Genomic DNA, 25,104 nt, shown 5'->3' with positions numbered 1-25,104 from the left:
TTGATCTGGCTGTACAGGAATGTTTGAGAGTCACTCTTTGGTCCTGTATGGATTGGGTCTATTCTTCCTTTGGGAATAAGGGATGTTCTGTCCCAATAATACAGACTTGATCCTGAATATACTTGGTGGCTCCTTTAAGACCAGCCTATGAACTATCTACTAGTGGTACAAATCCCAGCAGAGGCACTTGGATCTCTTGAGTTTGAGGCCAACCTGGTCTACATAGTGAGTTCCAGGACAGCCAGGGATGCAGAGAAACCTTTTCTTGAAAAACAAAACAAAGACCAGGTTTTGATATGATGTTTGGAGAATTTGAGATTTAAGTTATAATTTTGAGAGATTCTAGCTTACAAAGGGCAAGCAAGCATCTCAGCATTGGGGCATGCTGGCAAGTGTCTGTCCCTAGAGTCACTGCTTCACTGCTGTTTTGTTTTCTGCAGTCATCCTGCTCAGGCTCTGAATCCTTAGGCTGGATTGTTACCACTTACTTTATCTTCATGGAGAGTCAAACTCATTCCACCAAGATTCCACATCCAGTTCTGAGTAATATGCTGTCTGTCGTATTTGTGGACACTTTCGTCCCTTATAGAGACAGAAAGGAGAAGTTGGTAAAGATGCTTTATTTTGGGATAATGGACTGAACACGGCTATAATGTGACACATGAATGCTTGACTGTTGAGCTACATCTCCAATCTGTCTCATTTATTTGTATGTATTTATTCACTTGTATGTATATATTCACTTGAGACTGAATTCCAGAAACCTTTGAATGCTGGCTTTTTGCCCTGCCTGCACACTCCCAAGATCCCCTCTTAAATACCATTTATCACTTCTCAGGGTGAAAGGTCATCATCAGAGATCACCAACCAGCTGGACAGGCCCTTCCATGCAAGCACCAATAAGCTAGCTTAACTCCCAAGCCTCCAAAGGAGGAATCCTTGGAAAGAGTACTAGAAACACTGATTCACATCATATGACCATTTGGAAGGGTCTCAAACCAGAGGCCTGAATTCTGCAGCCAACATCTTGGATACTCAGTGAAGGGTCTCTTGTTAAGCCACAGAAATGGGGACAAAGCACTGAAAGAACAAACATTAGTTTGTTGAAGTTAGTTGAGTCCTTGAAGATGAACAGATATATGAAAGACTCAATTGAAGCCCCAGGGCCGAACAGGGCAAAGAAGAGTAAATGTAACTGAAGGACCCAACAGCTGATTTGATGGGAAGGTAGATGCTAGAAGATTGAAGACACTGCTGGGCCAGTTCAGAAAAGGACTTAGGGGTCCTCCAGTTGGAATTTCCTATTTTGCTATATCCAGAAATCTGCCCTGGGGAGATGAGGAATTTGATCTTCCACCTGCTAGTGAGTGAGTTCTGCAGAGGAGAGTGAGGGGCTACAGCAATGAACAGAAATGACAGAGGTATGCTGGGTGGTAAGCAACAAATGTCATGAGCCGTGAGGGCTGCAGTGAGGGCATTTATCCTATGTGTAGTGGTTTCAGAGGTAGCTTCCCAGGGGTGGGAAGGAAGAACACCTTCTCCAGAAGAGGGAAACAAGCATAGCCTCTGCCTTCTCCAGGCAAGAAAGATGTCCTAAGGACTCTGAATGTGTACGTACAGAGAAGTCACATTCATCTTTGGCAGTATGCTTGTTGTGAGCCTGACTAGGTAATAGAATGGGTCCAGACAAGATGAGATACAGGCCACATGGGTTCTGGTAGAGAGATGGCTGGCAATTTGTTATGCCAACAGCTAGTTATTTGTTATGGCAGAATACCCCCATAAAAGCAAGCATGGAAGTGTTTATCTTGCTCACGTGCACAGCCATCATGGCAGGGAGAACATAGAGCCAGGGGGGCTGCAGTCGAGAAACAGATGATGTTGGCATTCCGTTTATGTCTTTGTGTTTGGTCCAGCCCATATGACAATGACACTCACATTTAGGATGGGTCTTCACAGCTCAGTTGAATCATTCTGGAAACAGCTCTGACACACACAAAGGTTTATTTCCTCAGTGCTTCTAAATCCATTCAAGTTGAAAATAACAATTAGCCATGACACCTCAACATCCAAAGTACTTGAAGTTTTCCTCTTACTGCAAATTCAGGGTCAGGGACCAACAAGCATCAAACACCCAAGTTAATGTTTGCTCAGAAACTAAAAGGAAAGTGTCTGTGGGAAGACACCTAGCATCCAGGTCACAGTGTTCATCTGTGGTCACCAATGCTAGTAATCTTGGGATCAGCCTGAGGCAGAACCAAAGGAATTAAGCTTGTTTGGGATGTACAGGCATTTTTAGACAAAATGTAGTCTGAAAATGTAGTTTTTTAAAAACTAGCTTAGCTGATTTTTAAAGGCAGTGAGTTTCTTATTCCTAGGAGTCTTTACACAAAAGCTTGACTAATCCAGTCTAGGTAGGGTTAGGTGGGGGTCCTTGCTACCAGAACAAGGGAACATTTGCCCCTTGCTCTCTCAGTTCTATCATTCTGCTCTACATTCTTCAGCCTAAACCTCTTTCTAGCCTGGGCCAACTTCGAAGGAGGCCAAAGTGGAGTCTTCTAGTTCTGTGCCCAGGGCTCCCTTGCCAACTGCCCACTGCTTTCTTATCTCCCAGGTGAGCCAGGAAGCTGTGTACTCAACCATTTGACTCCCACCAGGTCGCCTGTAGGTTCAAAACAGGCTAATGTCCTTTGGCAAGGAAGCAGACTAACCTACCACCAATTACACCATCTTGACCATCTGGTAGGTTTGGGAAGAGGCAAAACTGCTTAGCTTCAGTGCCCTGGGTTTGAGTGCCCACAAGTCTCACCAACTGAGAATACAGATTGGATTCCACGGAAACCCAAAAACCTTATTCCTGAAGTTTCTTCCAACTTGGTGTGAAGCCTTTAGTCCTTCTGTGGAAAGCGACTCCCAAACCCAGGCTGGGGGTGTGGGCCGAGGGTGAAACCCCGCCCTCGGGGTCCCTGATCTTTGCTCCCGCCCCAGGCTGCACACCTCCCGGAGAGGCACCGGCGGGCGGCGCTCCTTTTGTGTGTTTCTTTCCAAGGTGCAAGGACCCCCCACCCCCACCCGCCTAGTCAGTCTTCCCCTAAACACCAACCCTCTTCTCGTCGTCCTCAGGCCCCTGCCAGCTGTGGGGGAATCAGATCGCTTCCAGGAGGAGGGACAAGGTCGGTAGCCCCCTCCCCGGTGCGGGGCCTGAGCCCAATAGAGTCCAGGACCTCTGCTGCCAGTCATGTGGGCTAGACTGTTGCTCCATGTTGCCTGCATCTTGATCCCGTTGCTGGGGTCTTCGGCCCGAGGCTACACCGGGAGGAAGGCGCCAGGGCACTACTCTCCGGAGAGGTAAGAGCCCGGTGCCTCTTAGCGGCCCAGACTTTGAGCGCCACGGCATGGAGCTGGAAGGCACTGGCAGAGGGCAGCTGCTGGACCTGCATCCTCTGTGGCGTGGGCACACCAGGGGTCTGGACAAAGAGATAGTAGTTTGTGCCAGTTGGGTGGCCCTGGCTGGAGACTGCTCTGGCTAGGGAATCTGGGAGACGGAGATTCTGGCTCCAAGTGAATCTTGTACTAAGGGAGTGCGCTGACCCTCTAGCTAGGAGACCCCAGCACATGCTATTTGGTCTCAACTGCCTGGCTTTCTTCCTTGGCAGTGCGGGGCCTCCTCCGCTTCTGCACACGTTGCCTTGGGGTTGGGATTTTTTTTAGTTTCTCTTGCTCTCTGCACCCGGTGGACCTTGGAGCCACCGGTGGCTCAGGGTTACGCTTTGGTATCTGCGCATGTGTGCACAGGCCGGGGAGGCAGGAGGCGGGAGGCGGGAGGCGTGTCTTTCCAAACTCAGTCGTTTTCCCTAAGTGTGTCTTAGTCCTCTACCACCGAGGGGTGGTAAGGGAGTGGTGATTGTGTGTGCGTGATGCTTATAGAAAGGGAACACGGTGTCAGCGGGTGGCCTGGCCCTCGGCCACATCTTCCCAGGGGTGCACAGCAGGGGCAGCCCTGAAGGAAGGGCTTACAGCTCTACACGTGGGTTCTGCAATCTCTTGCAATTCCTGCAGACTGAGCCAGCCTAGCGCAGGCTCAGTCTCCCACCACCTGTCTCCCTGGCATCACCATGTCACACACAAAAAGCTCCTTGGGGCTTTCTGGTGGGCATCCTCCCCCTGTCTATCTGAGGTGGAATGCCACCAGCTTCCACAGACACTCTACCATTTTCCACTTCGATGACACCTCGCGTCCCATTCAGAGCCCCCTTTGGCTTAGCTATTTAGTTGTTCTGTGGATCCCCGGCTGCCAGACTCTCCTCCTCGGCTGTTGCTATCATCTTTTCTATGTGTGACGTCACTGTCAGTCTAGTTCATCTTCACTGGTTTTGACTTCTGAGACAGAAAAAGACTTGGCCCAGGGATGGTCCCCAGCAAACTTTTCTATACTGCCATGGTTCTCCCTAGGTTTCCACATTTGACACAGATTAAGAATCCTAAGAGCCAGGCAAATTTGTCTTGTCCTATATCATTTGTGTCTGACATGGACAGGCATAGTGGGTCTTCTGGTTGGTGGGATGAAATTCCCGTCAGCTCTGAGTATGTGGGAAAAGTCATCTGGTGCCTATTGCTCTGCGTGGTCCTTGCTCCATTGCTCCAGAAGTCCTAGCTCTTGTTAATCTCCCCTCTAGCCCATGCTCAGGCTGTTCCATCCGTTTGCATCGCCCTCTCCTTCCTCCTTTTCATACTAAGTCTCTGGTCTTCTTTCTCATGCAGCAGGAGAGCTATCCTTCCAGTGACCCTCTCCTGACTCTCTTCAAGGCTCCACAAGCCCTCCCAGAGCCCTTATTAAGCTCCGTTCCCATCACCTGGGTCCTCGCTGTCTTTTGAAATCAAGGGCAGTAACATATTCATGGCCTTACAGACTGACATTTTGACACTTTTAGACACTGGCTCCAGGTCACCTGAAGCTCCAGAGGGTGGGGTACCTTGTTGGCATTTTAGGGGAATGCCACTCGGACCGACCTGCTTTCTTCCTTTATTAATTGATTAGTTATGAGGTACTTTAGATGTAGAACTGAACAGATATGAAGCCCTTGTCCTCGGGGAGTAAAGAGGAGATGGACAACGAAGATGTCATGAAATTAGTAAGTAAGCGAGTGTCCTAGAAAGGACTGTGGAGAACAGTAGAGCAGGCTAAGGTCAGCGAGAGAGGCTTTGGGAAAGAAGATGTGAACAAAAGACTCATGTGAGGGATGAGAATGAGTGAGTTAGACATTTTATTTCTGGGTGTGGTGTACACATCTTCAATCCCAGCACTCAGGCAGCAAAGGCAGGTGGATCCCTGTGAGTTCCAGACCAGCCTCGTCTATATAGTAAGTCCCAGACAGGAAACCAAAACAATGATAACAAAAAAATATAGTTAGATAGCCCAAGATGGCTTTGAACACATCAAATAGCCCAGACAGGCCTTAAACTTGTGATCCTCCTGTCTCAGCCATCTGAGTGATGAGAGGAGAGGACCTAACGCAGCCACCCCCATGCTGCTCAGCTACAGTCTCTCTTCATCTTTTCTTCCTGTCTCTCCTTGATTTCCTTTGCTCTGTGTTCATAGATTATATCTGTTCTCTTACATGTTTGTCTGGTCCCATCCCCGGGGTGGCGGTCGGGGGGATTGTGGGTCATTTAAACCAGTGGATAAGTTGGGAACATCTCTTGTTCTCTTTATACAAATTGTGGAGAGTGCTCTCTTTCTTGCAGACGTCGTCTGGGCCCCCATGTCTGTCTCTCTGGCTTTGGGAGTGGCTGCTGCCCTGGCTGGGCCCCTTCCATGGGCAGTGGGCATTGTACCCTGCGTAAGTACCATCCATCCCCGTGACCCAAGCCTTCTCAGCACACACCAGTGCTGTGCACTGCCAGTATGGGCTCCCTCACCTACATCTTTCCTCTCAGCCCTCTGCTCCTTTGGCTGTGGGAGTGGCATCTGCATCGCCCCCAATGTCTGCTCCTGCCAGGATGGAGAGCAAGGGGCCACTTGCCCAGGTAACTGGGATGGACAAAGGGAACCACCAAATAACTTGAAGATTCTGTGCCTGGCATTGGGGACTTGAGATAGGTTCTAGCTTGGCATCTTCAAGACATCTTGTTTGGTAGGCATTTTCATACCTATTTGACTGCTGAGACAAAGAAGTTTTGGCTTTTCCTGGGTCCCTTGAAGTATTAGCTACATTTGTTAGAACCGTGATGAAATAACTGATAAAAGCAACTTAAAGGGGGGAAAGGTTAATTTTGACTCAGAGTTCAAGAGAACAGTCTATCAGGGTGGAGAAGGCACGGCGCCAGGAGAGTAGGGCAGTCGTTCACGTTGCACAGGCAGGAAGCAGAGATTTAAACCTGGTGCTAGCCCTCTTTCTCATTAGTTCCACTCACAACATACAGAATCTTGCCTTCCACAGTTAGTGTGTCTCCCCATCCCAACCCAGTCTAGAAACTCCCTCAGAGACATGACTAGAGGTTTTCAATTTGATTCAAGATCTTGTGAAGTTAACCGTCAACATGGCTAGCGCCTAGTAGAGGTGGGTGGGAAGTCCCAGACAGCATCAGAATTCTGGAGAAGCTCAAGGACATCTGAGACATCAGGGCTGACACCTGCTGTGCTGCTGTGTTGACACCCCCACCCCACCCCACCCCCGTGCTGTTTGTTGTAGAAACCCATGGATCCTGCGGGGAGTATGGCTGTGATCTCACCTGTAACCATGGTGGCTGTCAGGAGGTAGCCCGGGTGTGCCCTGTGGGCTTCTTGATGACTGAGACAGCTGTTGGTATCCGGTGTGCTGGTGAGAGGCATGGAAGTGGGGGGAGGGGAAGGTGGAATGGTCTCTTCCCCCTGAGCCAGCTAGAGTCCAGCACCAGGAAGAGAGGGGCAGGGAAGCACGCAGCCTGGGTATATATTCCTCCTGTTATCACACAAGTACTTGTGGACAGGAGCAGAGCTGCAACTGAGGTTACAGGTGATCAAATAGTGGCTGCTATCAGGCAGCTTTCAGATATGGGGCAGGGAGACAAGGACAAAGACAGCTCCAATGTAACAGGGGCATTGAGTAAGAAAGTCCATGGTGCTGGGCTCACAGAGGGGCATGGAACCAGGATTGGAGTCAGCTGACATTTGAAAGCTGAGGGAACTAAAGCTCAGTAATTATTTTGTCAAAGTATTATTTGTTTTGTTTTTTAAATACTGGGGTGGTTTAAGTTTTTGAAAATTATTTTATGTGTGTGGGTGTTTTGCCTACATGTACATGTACCATATGTGTGGAGTGCCCTACGAGGCTGGAAGAAGTCATCAGATCCCTTGGAACTGATGCTGAAATGTGGGTGGGTGGAAATTGAACCAGGGTCCTCTGCAAGAACAAGTACTCTAAACAGCTGAACCATCTTTCTAGCCTCCATGATTTGTTTTCTTGATTTTAAAAGTCACTATAGGCAGAGTGTATAACTTTTGCCAGATATGGTTACTATGACCAGTTTCTTGCCCATCTCTTCAGAGGCAAAAGCTTGGTTGTAGGTGGTTTTGGTTTTTTGTTTGTTTTTTGTATGTGCGGTGTGTACATCTGCATGTATGTATGACCCCAGGCATGTGGAGGCCAGAGTTATCACTGTATTCCTCCATAGCCTTCTACCTTACTTTTTGAATCAGGGTCTCTGATTAAACCTAGAGCTCATTGACTTGACTGGGCTGGCTAATGAGTTCCAGGGAGTCAACTGTGCTTTTATGTGGATGCTGGGGTGTCTGAGCTCATGTTTGAACAGCAGCCACTTTATCAACCAAACCATTTCCCTTGTCCCCTTTTGGAGATTTTTTGATTATTTGTTTGTTTGTTCTGTTTTGGTTTTTTTGTTTTTTGTTTATTGGTTTTGAGAGAAGATTAAACTTTGTAGACCAAGTTGGTCTCAAACTCACAGATCCGCCTGCCTCTGCCTCCCAAGTGCTGGGATTAAAGGCATGAGCCACTCCACCTGCCCTTTTTGAAGTTTTAACAGTAACATTTACTGGTCTCTCAGTGAATAGTAAAGTAAATGAGAATTCATTTGGATGTATTTGAAAGTAAGCAGGATGTTGAAAATGAATGTTTTTCTGGAGCCTTAACCTAATAAAATGAAATGTTTTCTCTGTTCCTTTATCTGGACGTGTATAAATGTGTGTATAAGGCTTATATATGTGTGTGCTTTATAAGATGAGGTAATAACTCCTTGTAGCTGGTCTTAGCTACTTTGTGGGTTCTTCTTTTCCCCACCATTTATCCCCTGATTTCATCCTTTAACACTAGATAGGAGACAAAGAAGGAGAAAGGAGAGAGAGAGAGAGAAAAAATGGGATTCCTGAATCCAATTTCTTTCACTGTTCTAGCCTATCTGCTTAGCTCAGCCTCTCCTGGCTCAGCCATCTCCTCACTGTATTTTCTGCCCCAGCTGCTTGCTCCCACTCACAAACCCAGCTCTCTTCCCACCGCCTTTGCTTCAGGGTGTTTGCTGAGGCTGATGTTGGGACATGAACCACATGGTTTTCAACAGCAGATTTTTTTCCCTTCTTTCTCTCCTTTTCCTCATTTTGGGCTATTTTGTTTATAAAGATGTTGAAAGACCGTCAGGGCAACTAGGAAGAAAATACAGGTGGAAATGGAGAAGCTTGAGAAGCAAAAAGTGGAAGAAAAATGTCAAGGGAAGGGAGAAAGATAGGCTCATTCCCAGGGACTAAAGCAGACAAGGTGATCGCCTGAGTTAGAGCTGGCCCAGAAACGATTCTCTTTCCAAAGTGTTGGAGGGAGATATGGAAGGGAATTGCACTAGCAGAGTGACAGGAGGCCGTCGGTGCTGAAGATAGAGCTAGGAGACAGTCGACTCAAGAGGACAGTTGTTACAGTGAGGAGCTGATGGTATGGGGAAAACTGGGGGGAGGGACTATTCAAACAGACTTGGGAAACTGTGGGAGGAACAGTTGGGAGAAGTATTTGAAAGGACTGGGCTGTATCCTGGGAGGAATGGTTAGGAAAGAAATGAGACTCAGGAATCTCTCCCCCGACCCTTCTCTTCTCTCCTTCTTTGTCTCCTATCCAGTGTTAGGGGATGAAACCTGGGGGATAAAGGGTGGGGAAAAGAAGAACACACAAAGTAGCAAAGACCAGCTACAGCCCCTAGAGTTTAAAACTGAATTTTAGCTTAGGATTCAAGGCAATGGGTTTCATTAAGGCACCCCCCCCCCGACTTACTTACATGTGTGTGTGCATGTGGAGGGCTGGAGCCCAGCTGCTATTTCCTAAACCCTCAGATCCTTCCCCACCCAGATAGGCCTCTATTGATGCTCCTGGTTCTCCTAGTCCCACACTCTTTCAGGATGCACCTGTTGTGGCAAGTCATGTCTGAGCAGCACAGCAGCACGTATGTTGCCCTCACTGGGCTTTAGAGTGGCCGTACAAAGTCTGACAGTGAGTGGCCCCTCTCTGAGTCTCCTGCTCACACCTGGAGTTTGCTGAACATTTATCAGAATGACATTGTCCACTGGGCCCTGTCATTTTAGGGGACCTGAAGGCTGTCACACAGTGGCCATCAGAATGGTTCTGCCTCAGTTCTGCTCCCCACCCCCATCTAACTTGCCTGCATGGGTTAGAAGTAAGGGCCAGTCCCCCTGTCCTATTATCTCTTCTTTCTGGGGCTGCATGACTCATGGCCATGGCACTTTGCAGATTGATGCTGCATCTTCCACATGTAACTTTCATGTGGGGTCACTTTTCCCAGAGTTATGGCCATTGTTAGAATGGGCTGTGCAAAGGGTTTTCTTTTCCCAGACATTGATGAGTGTTTAAGCTCATCTTGTGAGGGCCACTGCGTGAACACAGAAGGTGGCTTCGTGTGTGAATGTGGGCCAGGCATGCAACTGTCTGCTGATCGTCATACTTGCCAAGGTGAGTGGGTAGAGGTGTTGGGAGTGGTTTCTATGCCCTGCCAGGTCCCTTAAGATACATTCTCCAGTCATAGTCTTCTGAGAAGGATGCTGTGTCAATCCTGCTATACTGGGGAAAACAAAGGTTTACTTGCACCCATTCTTTTAGGAAGAAATGGAGTTAGGCTTTGAGTCCAGCATAGTGGACTCTGGTTTGTTTCTTAGAGACAGAATCTCCCTACATGTCTGTGGCTGTCCTGGAAACATGTAGACCACATTATCCTCGAACTCATGGAGACCCACCTGTCTGACTCCCAAGTGCTGGGATTAAAGACACGTGCCACTGTGCCCGTGCCCAACATTCCTGGTGGACTTGCTCTGAACTAAGACGCTCTAAACTCTTCTGCTTTTGCCGTGAGGAAGGATGGGAATAGGGGAATGGTCTCAGGGAGAACAAGGGGCAGATGCACCCAGGGCAAGAGGCACCAAGATGGAGAAGGGAGGGCAGCAGGCTGTGTGTGGTTCCAGAGGAACTGTGAGAGGAGCCTGTGATGGTCTCTGTCACATACTGGTTTTGTAGCTTCTTCCTGCCCTGGTACTGGTCAAGGCTCTGTGGGTACCTGTAGGACCCACCCTCCATTCTTGTGGTTTGGGAAAGAAAAAGACTGGGACAATGTATTAGGGCTGTGGGTGCCCAGGAAGAAGATGTCTTCCTTTGGTTTCTTTTCCGCAGATAGAGTGTTATTGTGCAGCCCAGTCTGACTTCCACCTGTCACTCTCCTGCCTTTCCCCCTTGAGTATGACAGCACACCCAACACACCCGACAGGGTGAGATCTTTTACAACAGTCATCCTTTCCAAGGGACTTTGATTTGCATGAATATGTGAGGATGCTTCCCATCACAGTCTCACTCGACAAGGCAGAGGAGACAAAGTTTCAGAAAACACAAGAAGCTCGAGCACTGTGGTGGGAGTCCCAGGTCTCCTCTCCCATCACCATTCTCTGCACGCCCTAAAGAACCCTGCTTTCCTAGTCTGCTTGAGTTGCCCTAATACATTGCTGCACAGACCACAGGGATTTGTTCTCTCAGTCCCTGGACAGCCAGAGTCCAAGGTCAAGGTACTGACTGGCTTTACTGTGGATTTTTCTGGCTTGAAGAAGATGGTCTTGCTGCGTCCTCACAAGATGGCAAGAGAGAGGGACTGAGGGTGCTCTAGTGACTCTTCTAAGGTCATTAATTCATCATTAAGGCCCCACCCTTGTGATATCATCTAATCCTATCTCCCAAAGCCCTACCTCCGAAGTACCTTGGGAAGTTTGCTTTCAGCATGGATTCTCAGTCATGGATTTTTTTAGATGCCCTGCCTGCATACCTCCCTTAACCCCATGTCCTTACATACGCATATACACAGGCATATCAACTACCAAACTCACAGGCTGGGTACCAGGCTAAGCACTTTCCGTGTGTCTTTTCATCCTATCTGCACAATTATAAAGCTGGTTCTGTTTGTCTCCATTATTGATAAGAACACTGCAGCATAACTCACACTCACATTGGAGCTGGGAGTCTGGTCCCAGTTTCTTCTCCAATTTTCTTTCCCATGAACAGTTGATTGGTCTTAAGGATCTTCCCACATCAGGTAAACAGACCTGATTTGTTTTCTTTAACTGCTTCTTGGTTCTCTGTGGGGCAAGTGTTCCTTACTTTATGGGTTCTTCTGCTGTGGGGGAGGGGTGTGGGGGAGGGGCATGGGGGGATGTTATTTCTAGTTCTCTTGCTGCTTCAAACAACAGCCTGGGTGATTTTCTACATCAGGGGCTCTGAGGAAGAAGGTTCTAAAGTGTGCAGAATATTTCTTTTATACCCAGACAAAGAGAGAAGGACATTCAGGGTAGACAGAATATGAATCTAAGCCCAGGCCCTATTAGAACAGGATGTGTTTGGAAGAGGTGGAAAACTAAGCAAGAGTGAAGCTGAGGGCTGGGAACGACTCTATGTACCTTGTCTATGTTATTTCTTTATTTTTCTGGCCTTTAAGTGTGCATGTGGAGGTCAAAGAACATCTTTTGGGAGCTCTTCCATCATGTGGGCCCCAGAGATGGTACAGGCTTTGAGGGTGGCACCTTTACCTGCTGAGCCATTTCACTGGCTCCTGTGGCTACGTTTAAAAGTCCCATGAGTGCTGCTTATTGAGGGAGGCCCTGAGAGGTTTGGAGCAGATAGTGGCCCATTGCAGGTGGTCTTAGGTAAGGACCTTCTGGAGATCACAGGAAGATGGTTCCAGAGGAACACAGATAGAGGTAGAGGACTCAGGAGGGCTGTGTCTGGTCCTCAGCCTACAGACAAGGCAGCCTGGGCTGGGGTGGCATGGTGAGGGTAGAGACTATCAGCTGGTAGGGGAGTCTAGAAGTTGATCCCTAGTGGCCCTGAGTTGGGTGAGGGAGAGGGATGAGAGGATCCCAAGTCCTGTGGAGAGATGGCTGCCAGCTTTGTCTTCTCCCCTCACAGACACTGATGAATGCCTGGGAACACCCTGTCAGCAGAGATGTAAGAACAGCATTGGAAGCTATAAGTGCTCCTGCCGTGCTGGCTTCCACCTCCATGGCAACCGACACTCCTGTATAGGTGAGATCTTTGGCCTGTGGGTGGTACACTTAGGATGCCAATCATGAAGATGGACGGGTCAGTCTGGAACCTAGAAAGACCAACATTTGAACCTTCTGGTCCTGTGGAACCTTTGCTCAAAGCATTCCCATCCCACAGTTGGTTCTCTCTGCCTGAAAGACCCCAAGCCGGGCCTTTCCTGGCCATCTTTTTCAACCTGTTAGAGTCTCTTTGTTGCTCTCTCAGATACACATCAAGGTTTTCTCTCTGCTCACCCATTTTCTTGGCTGCCTTTGCTTCCTGGGGTAAAGAAAGTACTTTATGTTTTGGTTCCTTTGGTTTTTGAAGGAGACTCCTGTTTTCTCAGCCCATTAGAAATTTCTAGATGTTTGGTAATCCCTATTACCAAAAGTGGGGTCCCATAAACTTGAAAAAGACCTTGTACTAGTGGGTTAAGTATTTGTCTTGAACCTGCATTGAACAGCACAGTGAGAGTTGAGACACTGTTTACAAAGGAATGCCAGACAGCAGAAGATTTGGAAATGAGATTCCCACCAGGGTTGAGCTCATGGTCCTGGGATGAGATAGATGCACACTCACCCCCTGGATGCATGAAGCTCCCAAGAATACTGTCAATGGATACCAGCCCCACTCCTAGATGTGATTCTGAATCACATCTTGTATCCTGGATAGACTCTATAAGAGCTTTGCAGGTGAACTCTCCCAGGCTTTTGAGTTCTGGAACAGGAGGAGAAAGGGCACCATGGCCAAGGTAAGGCAGCAAGACACTCCCACAGATGTAAACGAGTGTCGGAGACCGCAGGAGAGGAGAGTCTGTCACCACACCTGTCATAACACTGTGGGCAGCTTCCTGTGCACCTGTAGACCTGGTTTCAGGCTTCAAGCTGACCGTGTGTCCTGTGAAGGTGAGTACCAGGCCCCAGACCTACCCTCTAGCTCTAAGTCCTGCCTTCTCAGCCCATTCCATAGATCTTGTTCTTCTGGCCCCAAACTATACCTTATAGATCTTGGTTCTGCCCTTGTGGTACCAGACCTTACCCCTAACCACAGGCCCTCTCCACGCCAAACTCATTTAAAATCCCCCCCTTTTCTTTTCTCACTTTCCCTTTTCCCTTACATTTTAAAAATGTATTTACAAAAAAATTTATGCATATGCACATCCACCTGTTTATATATGTGTGTCTGGTGCCTGTGGAGGTCAGAAGAGGTTGTTAGATCCCCTAGAACTGGGGTTACAGCACCACGTGGGTGCTGGGAACCAAACCTGTGTGTTCTGCAATAGCAACAAGTGCCCTTAACCACTGACCCATCTCTCCATCCTGGCTTTTTTTTTTTTAAATAAAAGGTTTGGGGTTTTTAAAAAGATTTATTATATGTGTATTATAAGTGTTTTTACCTGCTTGTTTGAATGTGTACCATGTACTCCAGAAGGGCTAGAAGTGATCTCCTGGGACTGGGGCTATGGATTGTGTCCGTCAATCCATAGCTGCTGGGAACTTCTCTGCAAGAGAAGCCATTGCCCTTAACCTCTGAGATGGCTCTCCAGCTCCACCCTTCAGCTTCTTTATCCAGTCCTTTCCCTTTCACTGTTCCCCGACCACTGCCTACAAATGGTAAAAAGGAAAGACAAAGACAAAACAGTAATAAGGTTTGTGACGAGGAACAGTAGGTGTTCATCTGCAGGGAAAATGCCTGTTCAGTTTCCAGGTATTTATGTGGGGACAGGAGCCTCCTCCCGCAAGGTGACCGTCTACAGTGCCTACAGTGCCGCTGGAGGGAACCCTCTGGTGATCCCTCATCCTGAGCCCTAGCTCCCCTGCAGGGAAGCCACAGCTAGATGGGACGCAGGGGGGACATACTGAAACCCCAGCCCGTGGCAGTTGGGGAGAGTTGTTCTCAGGATGGATCCAGGAGGTCTTCTAGCCTCAGGAAAACTTGAGTTCCCCTGTAGCTGTTAAGAAAGGGAGTGCAGCCGAATCTTGGGGCTGCCAGACTCTCTTGTCACTGGCTTAGGATCTTTTCTTGCCTATTAGTGCTTTCCCAGCCTTCTTCCCTTATGGCTGTCGCTGTGGACTCTAGTTCACCATCAGTTACATTGTGTTGCTGAGGACACTGCTGGACCTATTTAGGACTCTCGAACCCCACCTCCTCCCCTGCTGCCTCCCTCAGGAGACCCTGTGCTTCCATTTCAGCTTTCCCGAAAGCCGTTCTGGCCCCATCTGCCATCCTGCAGCCCCGGCAGCATCCTGCTAAGATGTCCCTGCTCCTTCCTGAGGCAGGCCGGCCTGCCCTGTCCCCAGGACACAGCCCTCCTCCAGGGGCCCCAGGATACCCCACTGGAGTTAGAACAATCAGTCAGCCATCTACCACCCAGGCCCTTCCCACATTCTTTCACACACAGTTGATATCCACCCCAGTGCCAAGTTCCTCCCCACTGGGGACCCTTGGACCCCCCTCACTCCTCCAGGGGGAGGCTGTCGGGACCCCTTCCTCACCTAGGGGTCCTGAAAGCCCAAAGCTGGGAGCAAGGTCCTGCTGGCACCTGGGAGCCACATATGAATCAGGGAGCCGCTGGAACCAATTCCAGCCGGGGTGTTCTCAGTGCTTGTGCCAGGTAGGTGTGAAGTCCCCAGGCTGCCCTAGGGAAGTGTCTGGGGTCTGCCCAGGGCTGCAACTCCTCCTTGTGCATCCAGGATGGAGAGGTGACCTGTGGAGAAGTAAGGTGTGACTCTACCTGTTCCCATCCAATTCCCCCGAGCGATGGGGGGTGCTGCCCCTCTTGCACTGGTAAGAGCTGATGGGGAGGAACACAACCCTGCTCTTTCTTCCTCGCCTCTTGCAGCCCAAGGGCTATTTATTATTCAACTTCTCCTTGCAATCACCTGGAATGCTGATTCTGATTAGAGGTTCATGGGTGGGGTCTGAGAACATGCAATGCTACCAAGCTCCTTGTGTTGCTGCTGCTGATCTGGAATCTCACTTTGAGAACCACTTGTTTATGCTGAAGAGCTCTTTTTGGTTTTTCGAGACAGGGTTTCTCTGTATATCTCTGGCTGTCCTGGAACTCACTCTGTAGATCAGGCTGGCCTCGAACTCAGAAATCCGCCTGCCTCTGCCTCCAAGTGCTGTGGTTAAAGGTGTGTGCCACCACTGCCCGGCTGAAGTGCTCTTCAAGAGACCCTTCCATCAGGCCACTCTTGACCCACCCTGCCTGACTGCCTGTCTTTCTTCCTTCCTTCCCTCCCTCCTTCCCCTCCCTCCCTCCCTCCTTTTCTTTCTTCCTTCCTTCCTTCCTTCCTTCCTTCCTTCCTTCCTTCCTTCCTTCCTTCCTTCCACTGGGTGCACATGCATTCTGTTGACTGTTTCTTTCCCTACCTGTCCCTACATTGCTGGAGGATAGTCATTTCACTTTCCTCCCACAGGCTGAGGCTGGGGCTGGGGCTGGGACTGGGGCTGGGGCTGGGGCTGGGGCTAGGGTGGGGCTTTGTGCTTGCCTAATATGTGTGAGGTAAGTTCTAACTCAGTCTCCAGCACCACAAAACCAAAAATCTTTCCAGGGTTTGCTGAGACAGTGACTAAATTGCTGTCTTGGAGATCATTTCCGTTTTCTACCGTGTCCCACCTATGTATGGGGCCCTGATGGGAAGAGCTGAGTTCTTTTTATAACCAAGATTTTGGATCCTTTCAGTCCTCCTGCTGGGTACATAGTGATATTTCCATTTTATGGTGATAATAGCTGAGTTGCAGAAAGGCATCGTGACATGGGCTGGGCTGCTTGGGTAAACGGAGCTAGAATTCTATGTTCTGAACCTAGCATGTCCTGTGTGATTCGAACGAAATGCCACTTTCTCAGGACACACTTGAAGGAACACTCTCAAGGCCACTGACACAAGCTACCCTTGTATGTGTCTCCTGTGCTATTTCCCAGTGGTCCTAGGACCACCCAGTTCAAGGGACCTGTGTCTGCCACTGCTGGCACATCCAGGGTGGTGAGAGAAGTTTCCAGAAGTATTACACCTGGAAAAGTAGAGACCTGGTTTCCTCTCCTTTGAGGAGGCTGATGTCCCCACCTCCTGTTTGTCTTTCAAAGGCTGCTTTCACAGTGGTGCTATCCGAGCGGAAGGGGATGTGTTTTCACCTCCTGAGGAGAACTGTACTGTGTGTGTCTGTCTGGTAAGCAACCCAGGATTCGCCACCACATGTTTTCTTAACCTTTGGCGGTTGTCAAGGAGGGGAACAGACTGGATGTTCAAGATGAACTTCTTCTTGGAAGGGAGCTTGCATCACGGCTTTGGATCTAAAACTATTGAGCTTGGGAAGGTCGTTAGAAGCATCCAAGCTCTGGCCCATGATCGTGGGAGGCATCTGCTGTACATGCAAGAGCCAGGGCAGAACAGGGTCCATCTGTTAGGGAAGGGGAAGGGTAGAACTCTCTCAGGAGCCTCCCCAGGGACATTGTTTTCTCTAGGCAAAATATTTACTACCACAACAAAGGTGTCCACATCGGGGAGAGGGCAACCCCATTAAGCCCTGGCCTTCTTGAGTATTTTTGCTTCTGGCAAGTTCACACTCCTCAGAGAGTAATCATGAGCATTTCCGGTGCCAGATGCTGCCTGTGTGAATCTGATTCTGAGCACCCACTATGTGTCAGGCACAGCCTTGATGCCCTTCCCCTGTTTCTTAACCAGAGGCTCCCAGCAGATGCAGGGTGGGTGATGCTATCCCAGATCTGTAGAATCAAAGATGGAGGCTGGGAGCTGGTAGAACTGGGTTTGAACTGAGGTCTGTTTTAGGCTTTGTCTACCAATCCTTGCTGCCACTCTCTGGCTACCTTTAAACACGGCTCCCGGGCTGACCACAGTTGTGGATGGGGTGGTGTATGATCAGGGACACAGAGAATGCCAGTAGCACTCTTCTTGTGTGTTAAACATGCATAGAAGAGGAATTTGTGTGCCTTCTCCCAATTTTGTTTTTTGTTTTGTTTTTTGTTTTTCGAGACAGGGTTTCTCTGTGTAGCCCTGGCTGTCCTGGAACTCACTCTGTAGACCAGGCTGGCCTCGAACTCAGAAATTCGCCTGCCTCTGCCTCCTAAGTGCTGGGATTAAAGGCGTGTACCACCACTGCCCAACTAAAAATTACTTTAAAAGATATATTGTATACTGGGTATGGTGGCACATGTCTTTAATCTCAAGACTTGGAAGACAGGCAAGCATGCCTCTGAGTTTGAGGCCAACCTGGTTTACATGTTGAATTCCAAGACAGGACAGGTAGGGCTATATAGTGAGACTCTTTCTAAAAAAAAAAAAAAAAAAGAAAGAAAGAAAGAAAGAAAGAAAAAGAAAGAAAGAAAGAAAAGAAAAAAGGAAAAGAAAAGAAAGAAAAAAATAAAAAAATACTTTACTATTTTGACTTTTTAGTTACTTACTTTTAAAAGATTTATTGATATGTTTTCATTTGTATGAGTGTTTTGCCTGAATGTGTGTCTGTGCATTGCTTATGTACCTGGTACCCTCAGAGGCCAGAAGAGAGACTGTCAAATCCCCTGGAACTGGAGTTACAGATGGCTGTGATGTACCCTGTGGGTGCTGGGAACTGAACCTGGTTCTTCTGCAGAAGCAAGAAGTGCTCTCGACTGTTGAGCCATTTCCCCAACTAACTTATAGTTGTATGTCTGTAGAGGAGCTCGCAGAGGACCTCCCTCCTTCCTTTCTCCCCTTTCCCTTCCCCCTCTCCTCTTCTTCTCTCGCTCTCTCTAAGAGCCATTTATTTTATTCAAACATACCAGAAGAGAGCATTGGATCCCATTACAGATGGTTGTGAGCCACCATGTTGTTGCTGAGAATTGAACTCAGGACAACTGGAAGAGCAGCCAGTGCTCTTAACTGCTGAGCCATCTCTCCAGCGCCGGTATCAGATCTCTTAGAACTATTGTAAGCTGCCTGACTGGGTGCTGGGAACCAAGTCCTGTCCCTTCTAGGAGTAGAAAGGATTTTTAACCACAGATCCATCTCTTCAGCTCCTAACTTGACATTTATTTATTTATTTATTTATTTAGTGAATAAAGTCTTATTAGGTAGCCCTGGCTGACCTAAAACTTGCATTGTAGAGCAGGCTGGCCGCAAGCTCACAGAGATCTGCCTGCCTCTACCTCCTATGTGCTGGGATTAAAGGCATGGTTGGCAGTGAACCTGGTCCCACCCTTGTCCCCATCACCATCTTTTGCTTCCTTAGGCTGGAAACGTTTCTTGTATCTCTCCTGAGTGTCCCCCTGGTCCCTGCAAGGCTTCCCCACAGTCAGATTGCTGTACTTGTGTTCCAGGTAGGTGACTCTTGGGAAATGTTGTTTGGGGCGGGGGGTGGGGGGAAGAAGTGGGTTTGGCGTGTGTATTGAGGCAGGAGAGAGGTGACCTACTCCTGCCTTAGAAAGGTGATTGAATGATAGATAGATAGATCTCAATTACTCATTTTTAGTGTCTCCTCTGTGTATCTTGGCCACACTATGCTCACGGCTTGGCCTTCCCCTGTCCCTGCCTCTACAGTACATCTTGAGTGTAGGCAGAGGGGCTGTGGGCCCAGTTCTGACATTGATCTGCCCCTGGGTGTGGAGGAATCTCTTTTAACCAACAGAGACATAAGAACATGGCTAGGATCCCAGGCCTTTCTGCTAAGCAGGGCCATCAGGCTCCACAGGGATGAGGTTGCTGCAGGGTGGAAGCAGCCAGACCCCTGACTCTTAGCACGTTTCTCACCAACTACACCCACTGCCTTGTGGGGTGGGGCATCCTCCCTTTCCTCAGAATGGACACATTCTTCTTTTCTGAAGAATGGATGCCTCTCTTTGTCTCTCTTTGGAACCCTGCTGCACAGGGCTGCCTGTTTGCCTGCATCATTCATAATTCCCCTAATAAAGTTCTCACTTGAAGGAGAACTTGTCTTAACACCCGCCCCCCGCCCCCACACACACCTGGAAGGACAACCTGTCTTAACATCTCCCCCAATCTTATCTACTTTCTTCCTTCTCCATTTCCAAGTTAAGTCTAACGGTGATCTCATCAGCGGGAGAGGGTGTTCCCGATCAGCACGTGCCCCTTACTGTTTAGCGCACCTGGCACCTCTTGGTCCGTTGAATTCTTGAGTTGTCACAATGAAAGAAATCTGTTCACTGCTGCATTTTAATGAAAAGACAGATTCAGAGAAGTTAAGTCGCTGTCTAGAGACACACAACAGCTAGTGATGGCACCAAACTCCAACTCAAATTTGCCCGATTTCAAAGCTGGCGTTTAAAAAAAATATATATCACCTTGGTCCAGTGGGATGACTTAGCTGGTAAAGGTACCTAATAACCTGGGTTTGATCCCTGGAACCTGTATGGTAGGAAAGAACTGGCTTCTGCAAGTTGATCTCTCATCTCCACATCATGCCCCTCCCCCAACAAATAAATGAACTTTAAACTTTTTTTCACAGTACTAGAGATTGAACCGAAGGATATGTGCAGTCTACTCGAGTACTTATCACTGAGCTACATCCCCAGCCCGTTTTATACTTTTCATTTTGAGACAAGGTCTCATGCCTGAGCTTTCCATCTCTGCCTTAGCCGTCCAAGCAGCTAGGGATACAGGCTCAAGTTGTTGAGACATTACATTCTTTTTTGTTTGTTTGTTTTCTTTTCTTGTTGGTTTTTCCAGACAGGATTTCTCCATAATAGCCTTGTTGTCCTTCACTCTGTAAAGCAAGCTGGCCTTGAACTCACAGAGATCCACCTGCCTCTGCTTCCCAAGTGCTGGAATTGAAGGTGTGTGTCACTACCATCGGCTGTTATTTCTTCTTGTCTTGTTTTTGGTTTTGGGGGGACAGAGTCTCACTATGCAGCCCTGTCTGTCCTGGAACTCACTATGTAAACCAGGCTGGCCTCAAACTCAGAGTTCTACCTGTCTCCACCTCCCTAGCGCTGGGACAAAAGGCAGGAGATATCATATTGGGCTTTTGTTTGTTTGTTTGTTTGTTTGTTTGTTTCATTTTCTTTTCCTACAGTCAGGGTGAAACCTGTGAGGTGTGAACTGTCAGCTCCCTTACACAGTGAAGGGCAGTAGCTTCAAGAGAGTCATGTATTTTGCCCTCATCAGCTCTGAGATGTGTAGCTGGGACTTGAACCCAAGACAGCCTGAATAGATTGATACTTTTCCAGACTTTGGGGGCTGGTTTTATCCTAATGAAGATCTTAAGATTCTCTTTGTCCAGTGTCTGGCACAGCTCCTCTTGAGATTCTTACTCTGTAGCTGTCAGGGCTCCCTCTGCCTCTTAGGTAATGACCTCTTTTGAAGGTTTTTAGGTAGTAACTTCTATGGGGTCTGGGATTTGGAGGTTGACAAACACTCTTGAGTTCTTGCAAGGGGCAGCTGACCCACCCCTTCCTGCCCACCTGTCCACTCTTCTAGCTCCTCCATCTGGAAAGCCCTGAGCCCTCCTGCCTTTGTCTCCTGCAGGGAGATGCTATTTCCATGGCCGGTGGTACACGGACGGGGCTGTGTTCAGTGGGGGTGGTGACGACTGTACCACCTGTGTCTGCCAGGTAGGGTGTGAGGTTCCTACACCTGCTGACTCAGTAGAAGATGGGAAAAAAGTTGGGTGGGTAGCATAGGAATTTACCCAGGATGCTTTGCTGTGTAGAAGATAACCTGCTGTGTAGCAAAAGGGAGAGATTGAAGCAGTAGTCCCTGTAGGGATCTTCCATGCCTTACCACAGTCTCCATGAGGTCCAATCGTTCATCTTCAGCTCTGTATTGGCAGAGCACTTACCGTGATCTGGGAACACACATCCTCAGCCCAGAAGAGCACCAGTCCCCTCTGACTGGCAGCCTATGGCCTAGGTGGGCGTGGCTGGGCATGGGATACTCATGCCTTATTGGGAGGAGAGAGGGACAGTGGAAACCTGATGGGTGAAATTCTGAGAGTGCTGTGCCCTCTGGTTGGAGCAGAGAAGACTGGAGGCAGGTGGGCTTTTCTGGAATGTGTCTTAAGGACAGGTCCCTGGGAGCAGGCTGGGAGAGGTGGTCATTATACAGTAATTTACTAGCTCGGAGTGTCCTCAGGAGGAAGTGGAAGAGGGCAGAGAGGATGTTGGGAAGACATCTTTTTAGCACATCCCATGGACCGCTCTGTGCTGTGGAGAGTGCTAGTTTAGAGGAAGGAGCTGGGCTCTCACAGCTGTGCCTCAGACATGTCTGGGCATAAGAGGCCAAGCACTCTTGCTGTCTCAGGAGGGTATCTGTGACTGACAGGTGGGAAGGGCTCCCAGACAGCAGACACTGTGGACCAGGCCAAGATGCTAAGGCTTGGAGTGGTGGGTGGCGTGATGAGGTTGGTGCCTGGCAGTTTCCTAGCTGTGGAGAAGAGTAGATTAGAGGCGTGGGAGTGGAGGGTGGTAGGAGAGAGTTTCGCTGGAACTAGGTTTAAGGGGGAGGGTGAGAGATGATAGAGACCCAGCTAGGACAGGAAGAACACCCCAGGACCTTCCTTCAGCTTCCTGAGAGGACTCACCCTCCTCTGCTCCTCTGTCTCCCTAGACATTTCTTTGTCACTTTTACTTGAGGGTTTGGAGGATAGCTGCCCACCAGCCTTCTCTTCAGCCCTCAGTGGTCCAGGGTTGGGGAGCCACTTTCACTGATACATGCTCTTCCCTCTCTTCCAGAATGGGGAGGTAGAGTGTTCCTTCACACCATGTCCAGAACTTGAGTGTCCTCGAGAGGAGTGGTTGCTGGGCCCAGGACAGTGCTGTTTTACCTGTCGGGAGCCCACACTGCCCACAGGTGAGGTCCAGCTATGTGGTCCCCAACCCAGGGCTCAAGTGAGCTGGGACTGATGATGTGTGTGTGTTGGTGATAGGAGCATATGTGTTTTATATAGGACTGTTATACTGTTATATGAGTTGTGATGATATAAGTGTATACGTTTGTGTGTGTCCTCGCTTCAAAGGGTACTTTATATGAGTGTACTTGTAGGTGTGTATAGCTGTATATACCTTTAAGTGTTGGTGTATGAATGACATCCGTGTATGAATGTGCCTGTCTTTTATGTGATACACCTGCAAACGCATGTCTGTGTGTTTGTGCCAGTTCCCTGTGATGCGTGTGTAATTTGATGTATATGTTTTTGTGTAAGTGAATGCCTGTATTTGATTGTGTGTGTGCCCCTCTGTGGTCTGCGGGTGTATATCTGTGAGTGTGCCTCTGTGTGTGTGATGTATGTATGTGTGTACCCATTTGTATATATTGCAAATATACATTTTGTATTTTGTGTATGTCTGCGGGTTTTGTTTTGTCAGCATAAGTTTGTGTGTACCTAAGTATGTGACTGAATAAAGGTCATTTCGGGGACTGTGTGTGCTTGTCTGTCTGTTTACTTTGTGTAAAAGTTTGCATACATTTATTTTTTGAGCTGGAGCTCACTGTGTAGCACGGACTGGCTGGCCTGGAACTCACTATGTAGACCAGGTTGGACTCTACAGAGATCCTCCTGCCTCTCTCTGCCTCCTGAGTGTTGGGATGAAGGGAGTGTGCCACCACACCCAGCTTTAAAAGTCTGCACACATTTTAAGCACGCACTTGTCTGTGTGGTTTTTGTGGTGTCTATGTCTGTGAGCTTGGGGTTTCATCTTTAGAAGTGTGGTGCTGTGGTTGGGGATGCATTCTTGCCTATCATGTGGTTTTTGTTTGTTTTTGTGCTGTTGTGGGTCCATTGAACATGCCTTACTGCCGAGCTACATCCTGGCTCTCTGCCAAGCATCTTCTCCTTTTGCTGTCTCTCCTGCCAGGCTGCTCTCTGGATGACAATGGGGTTGAGTTTCCAATCGGACAGATCTGGTCTCCTGGTGATCCCTGTGAGTTATGCGTCTGCCAGGTGAATGACAACCTGCTCGCCTTCAGCTGCTTTACTGGACTGTCCCATCTGCCTCCCTTAGAGGCAGGACCACTGGCAGCCTGGCCTCAGTCTCCCTCCTAGGCAGGGTTGGAACCCACTTGTTTTGCTTTCAGTGGGTGACTGAGAACAGTAGTGTGGTGACTGCCTTAGATACCGTGGGTGACTCTGCTCAGGCAGGGAGCTGCTGCCATGAGAGCCTGCCTTAGGGGCCTCAGGAGGCCTCTGAGAGGGTGGCCTGGCTAGCTCAGGGAGCTAGTGTGCCTTTTCTGTGTCATATGATGTTTCACTTTGACCTGCACTGTCATAGCTAAATAAGAGTGCGCATTTAAAAGTCAAATATGGATGCTTATTAAGAAACTGGACAATGCTTTCCTTTCCACTCTGAGTATTTGGGTCCCTGAGGGCTGTTTTTATCCAAATGAAACAAGGCGGGGGAGGGATATCATTAGGGACCCCCTGTCAGTCATGCAGGATCTCCAGATCTCACATCTCAATCTCTAGATGATTGAGGTTTAGGGGGCTTTGTGAGAAGCCACCTTGAGCATGTTCACTGCAGGGAGGCAGGAGAGTAAAAGCCACCCTCTGCTGATCCCCGCCTTCCTGGTACTCATTTTACAAGAAGGTAAAATAAGAGGCCATAAACATTCAAATCCTGAAGAAGAGTGGGGAGAAAGACAGAAAGAAACCTCATATGGCATTTTGGTCTTCTGAAATAGGCATTTCCGGTGGAATAGTTTTCTATAAAAATAGGATTTTATTGTTCTCCATAGGTTTGGGGTGAGCCAGACTTCCAGGGAAATGCTGAGAAGAATGTGGAGGGGGTGATGGTATGGCCTTGGCTGCTGCTGAGGGATAGGATAGGAAGCAGACAAGGCAAAAAACCTAGCTCTGACTTCCCTCTCTTGAGATAGGCAAACCCTTCCTGAGGATTCTATCACCTGTGCTAAGCAGCTGGTCTTCACTGTGGTGGGGGAGGGATGGGGAGGACCTGCCACATCACAGCCTCATCCTGGCATCCTTTTTTTTTTTTTTTTTTTTCGAGACAGGGTTTCTCTGTGTAGCCCTGGCTGTCCTGGAACTCACTCTGTAGACCAGATTGGCCTCAAACTCAGAAATCCACCTGCCTTTGCCTCCCAAGTGCTGGGATTAAAGGTGTGTGCCACCACCGCCCGGCTCATCCTGGCATCCTTGAGGGCAAGCCTTGGACAGCAGGCAGGCATTGTCTTTTTTGTTGTTGTTGTTTTTCGAGACAGGGTTTCTCTGTTAGCCCTGGCTGTCCTGGAACTCACTCTGTAGACCAGGTTGGCCTTAAACTCAGAAATCTGCCTGCCTCTGCCTCCCAAGTGCTGGGATTAAAGGTGTGTGCCACCACCGCCCAGCGGGCATTGTCTTTCCTGTGGTGTGGAGCAGCAGGCCCTGCTGTCTGTCCCAAGTCTTGGTGAAGTTTCTTCTTCCTTTAGGCAGATGGCTCCGTGAGCTGTAAGAGGACAGATTGCGTGGACACTTGCCCTCACCCTATCCGGATCCCTGGACAGTGCTGTCCTGACTGCTCAGCAGGTAACCAGGGTCCACTTCACCCTCTAAAGCCATTTTCAGGGCTCCTGGAGTCCCTGCCTGCCTTGCCTCAGTCCCCTCGGCCGGC

At 48.8% G+C, this 25,104-nt stretch overlaps 1 protein-coding gene across 3 annotated transcripts in view; it reads left to right on the top strand.

Moving 5' to 3' along the window:
- Positions 1–3,011: 3,011 nt before the first annotated feature.
- Positions 3,012–25,104, top strand: part of Vwce (von Willebrand factor C and EGF domains) — a 30,552-nt gene continuing 8,459 nt past the window's right edge. For 2 of the 3 annotated variants that reach the window (XM_028777474.1, XM_028777472.1), the window contains exons 1-16: positions 3,012–3,049; positions 3,124–3,348; positions 5,746–5,840; positions 5,938–6,027; positions 6,693–6,821; positions 9,825–9,941; positions 12,429–12,545; positions 13,322–13,450; positions 14,738–15,159; positions 15,239–15,332; positions 16,636–16,718; positions 18,777–18,864; positions 21,029–21,114; positions 22,234–22,351; positions 23,356–23,441; positions 24,923–25,019. In XM_028777474.1, coding sequence (XP_028633307.1) covers positions 3,239–3,348; positions 5,746–5,840; positions 5,938–6,027; positions 6,693–6,821; positions 9,825–9,941; positions 12,429–12,545; positions 13,322–13,450; positions 14,738–15,159; positions 15,239–15,332; positions 16,636–16,718; positions 18,777–18,864; positions 21,029–21,114; positions 22,234–22,351; positions 23,356–23,441; positions 24,923–25,019 — 1,861 coding nt within the window. In that variant the 5' untranslated portion in view covers positions 3,012–3,049; positions 3,124–3,238. The remainder of the gene's footprint in view (positions 3,050–3,123; positions 3,349–5,745; positions 5,841–5,937; positions 6,028–6,692; positions 6,822–9,824; positions 9,942–12,428; positions 12,546–13,321; positions 13,451–14,737; positions 15,160–15,238; positions 15,333–16,635; positions 16,719–18,776; positions 18,865–21,028; positions 21,115–22,233; positions 22,352–23,355; positions 23,442–24,922; positions 25,020–25,104) is intronic. The other variant, XM_028777473.1, reaches the window with a different exon arrangement.

Source organism: Grammomys surdaster, unplaced genomic scaffold (assembly GCF_004785775.1).
Source record: "Grammomys surdaster isolate TR1022 unplaced genomic scaffold, NIH_TR_1.0 310, whole genome shotgun sequence".
Lineage (NCBI taxonomy): Eukaryota > Metazoa > Chordata > Mammalia > Rodentia > Muridae > Grammomys > Grammomys surdaster.
Note: the sequence above shows the minus strand (reverse complement) of the source record. Positions and strands in the feature narration are given on the sequence as shown.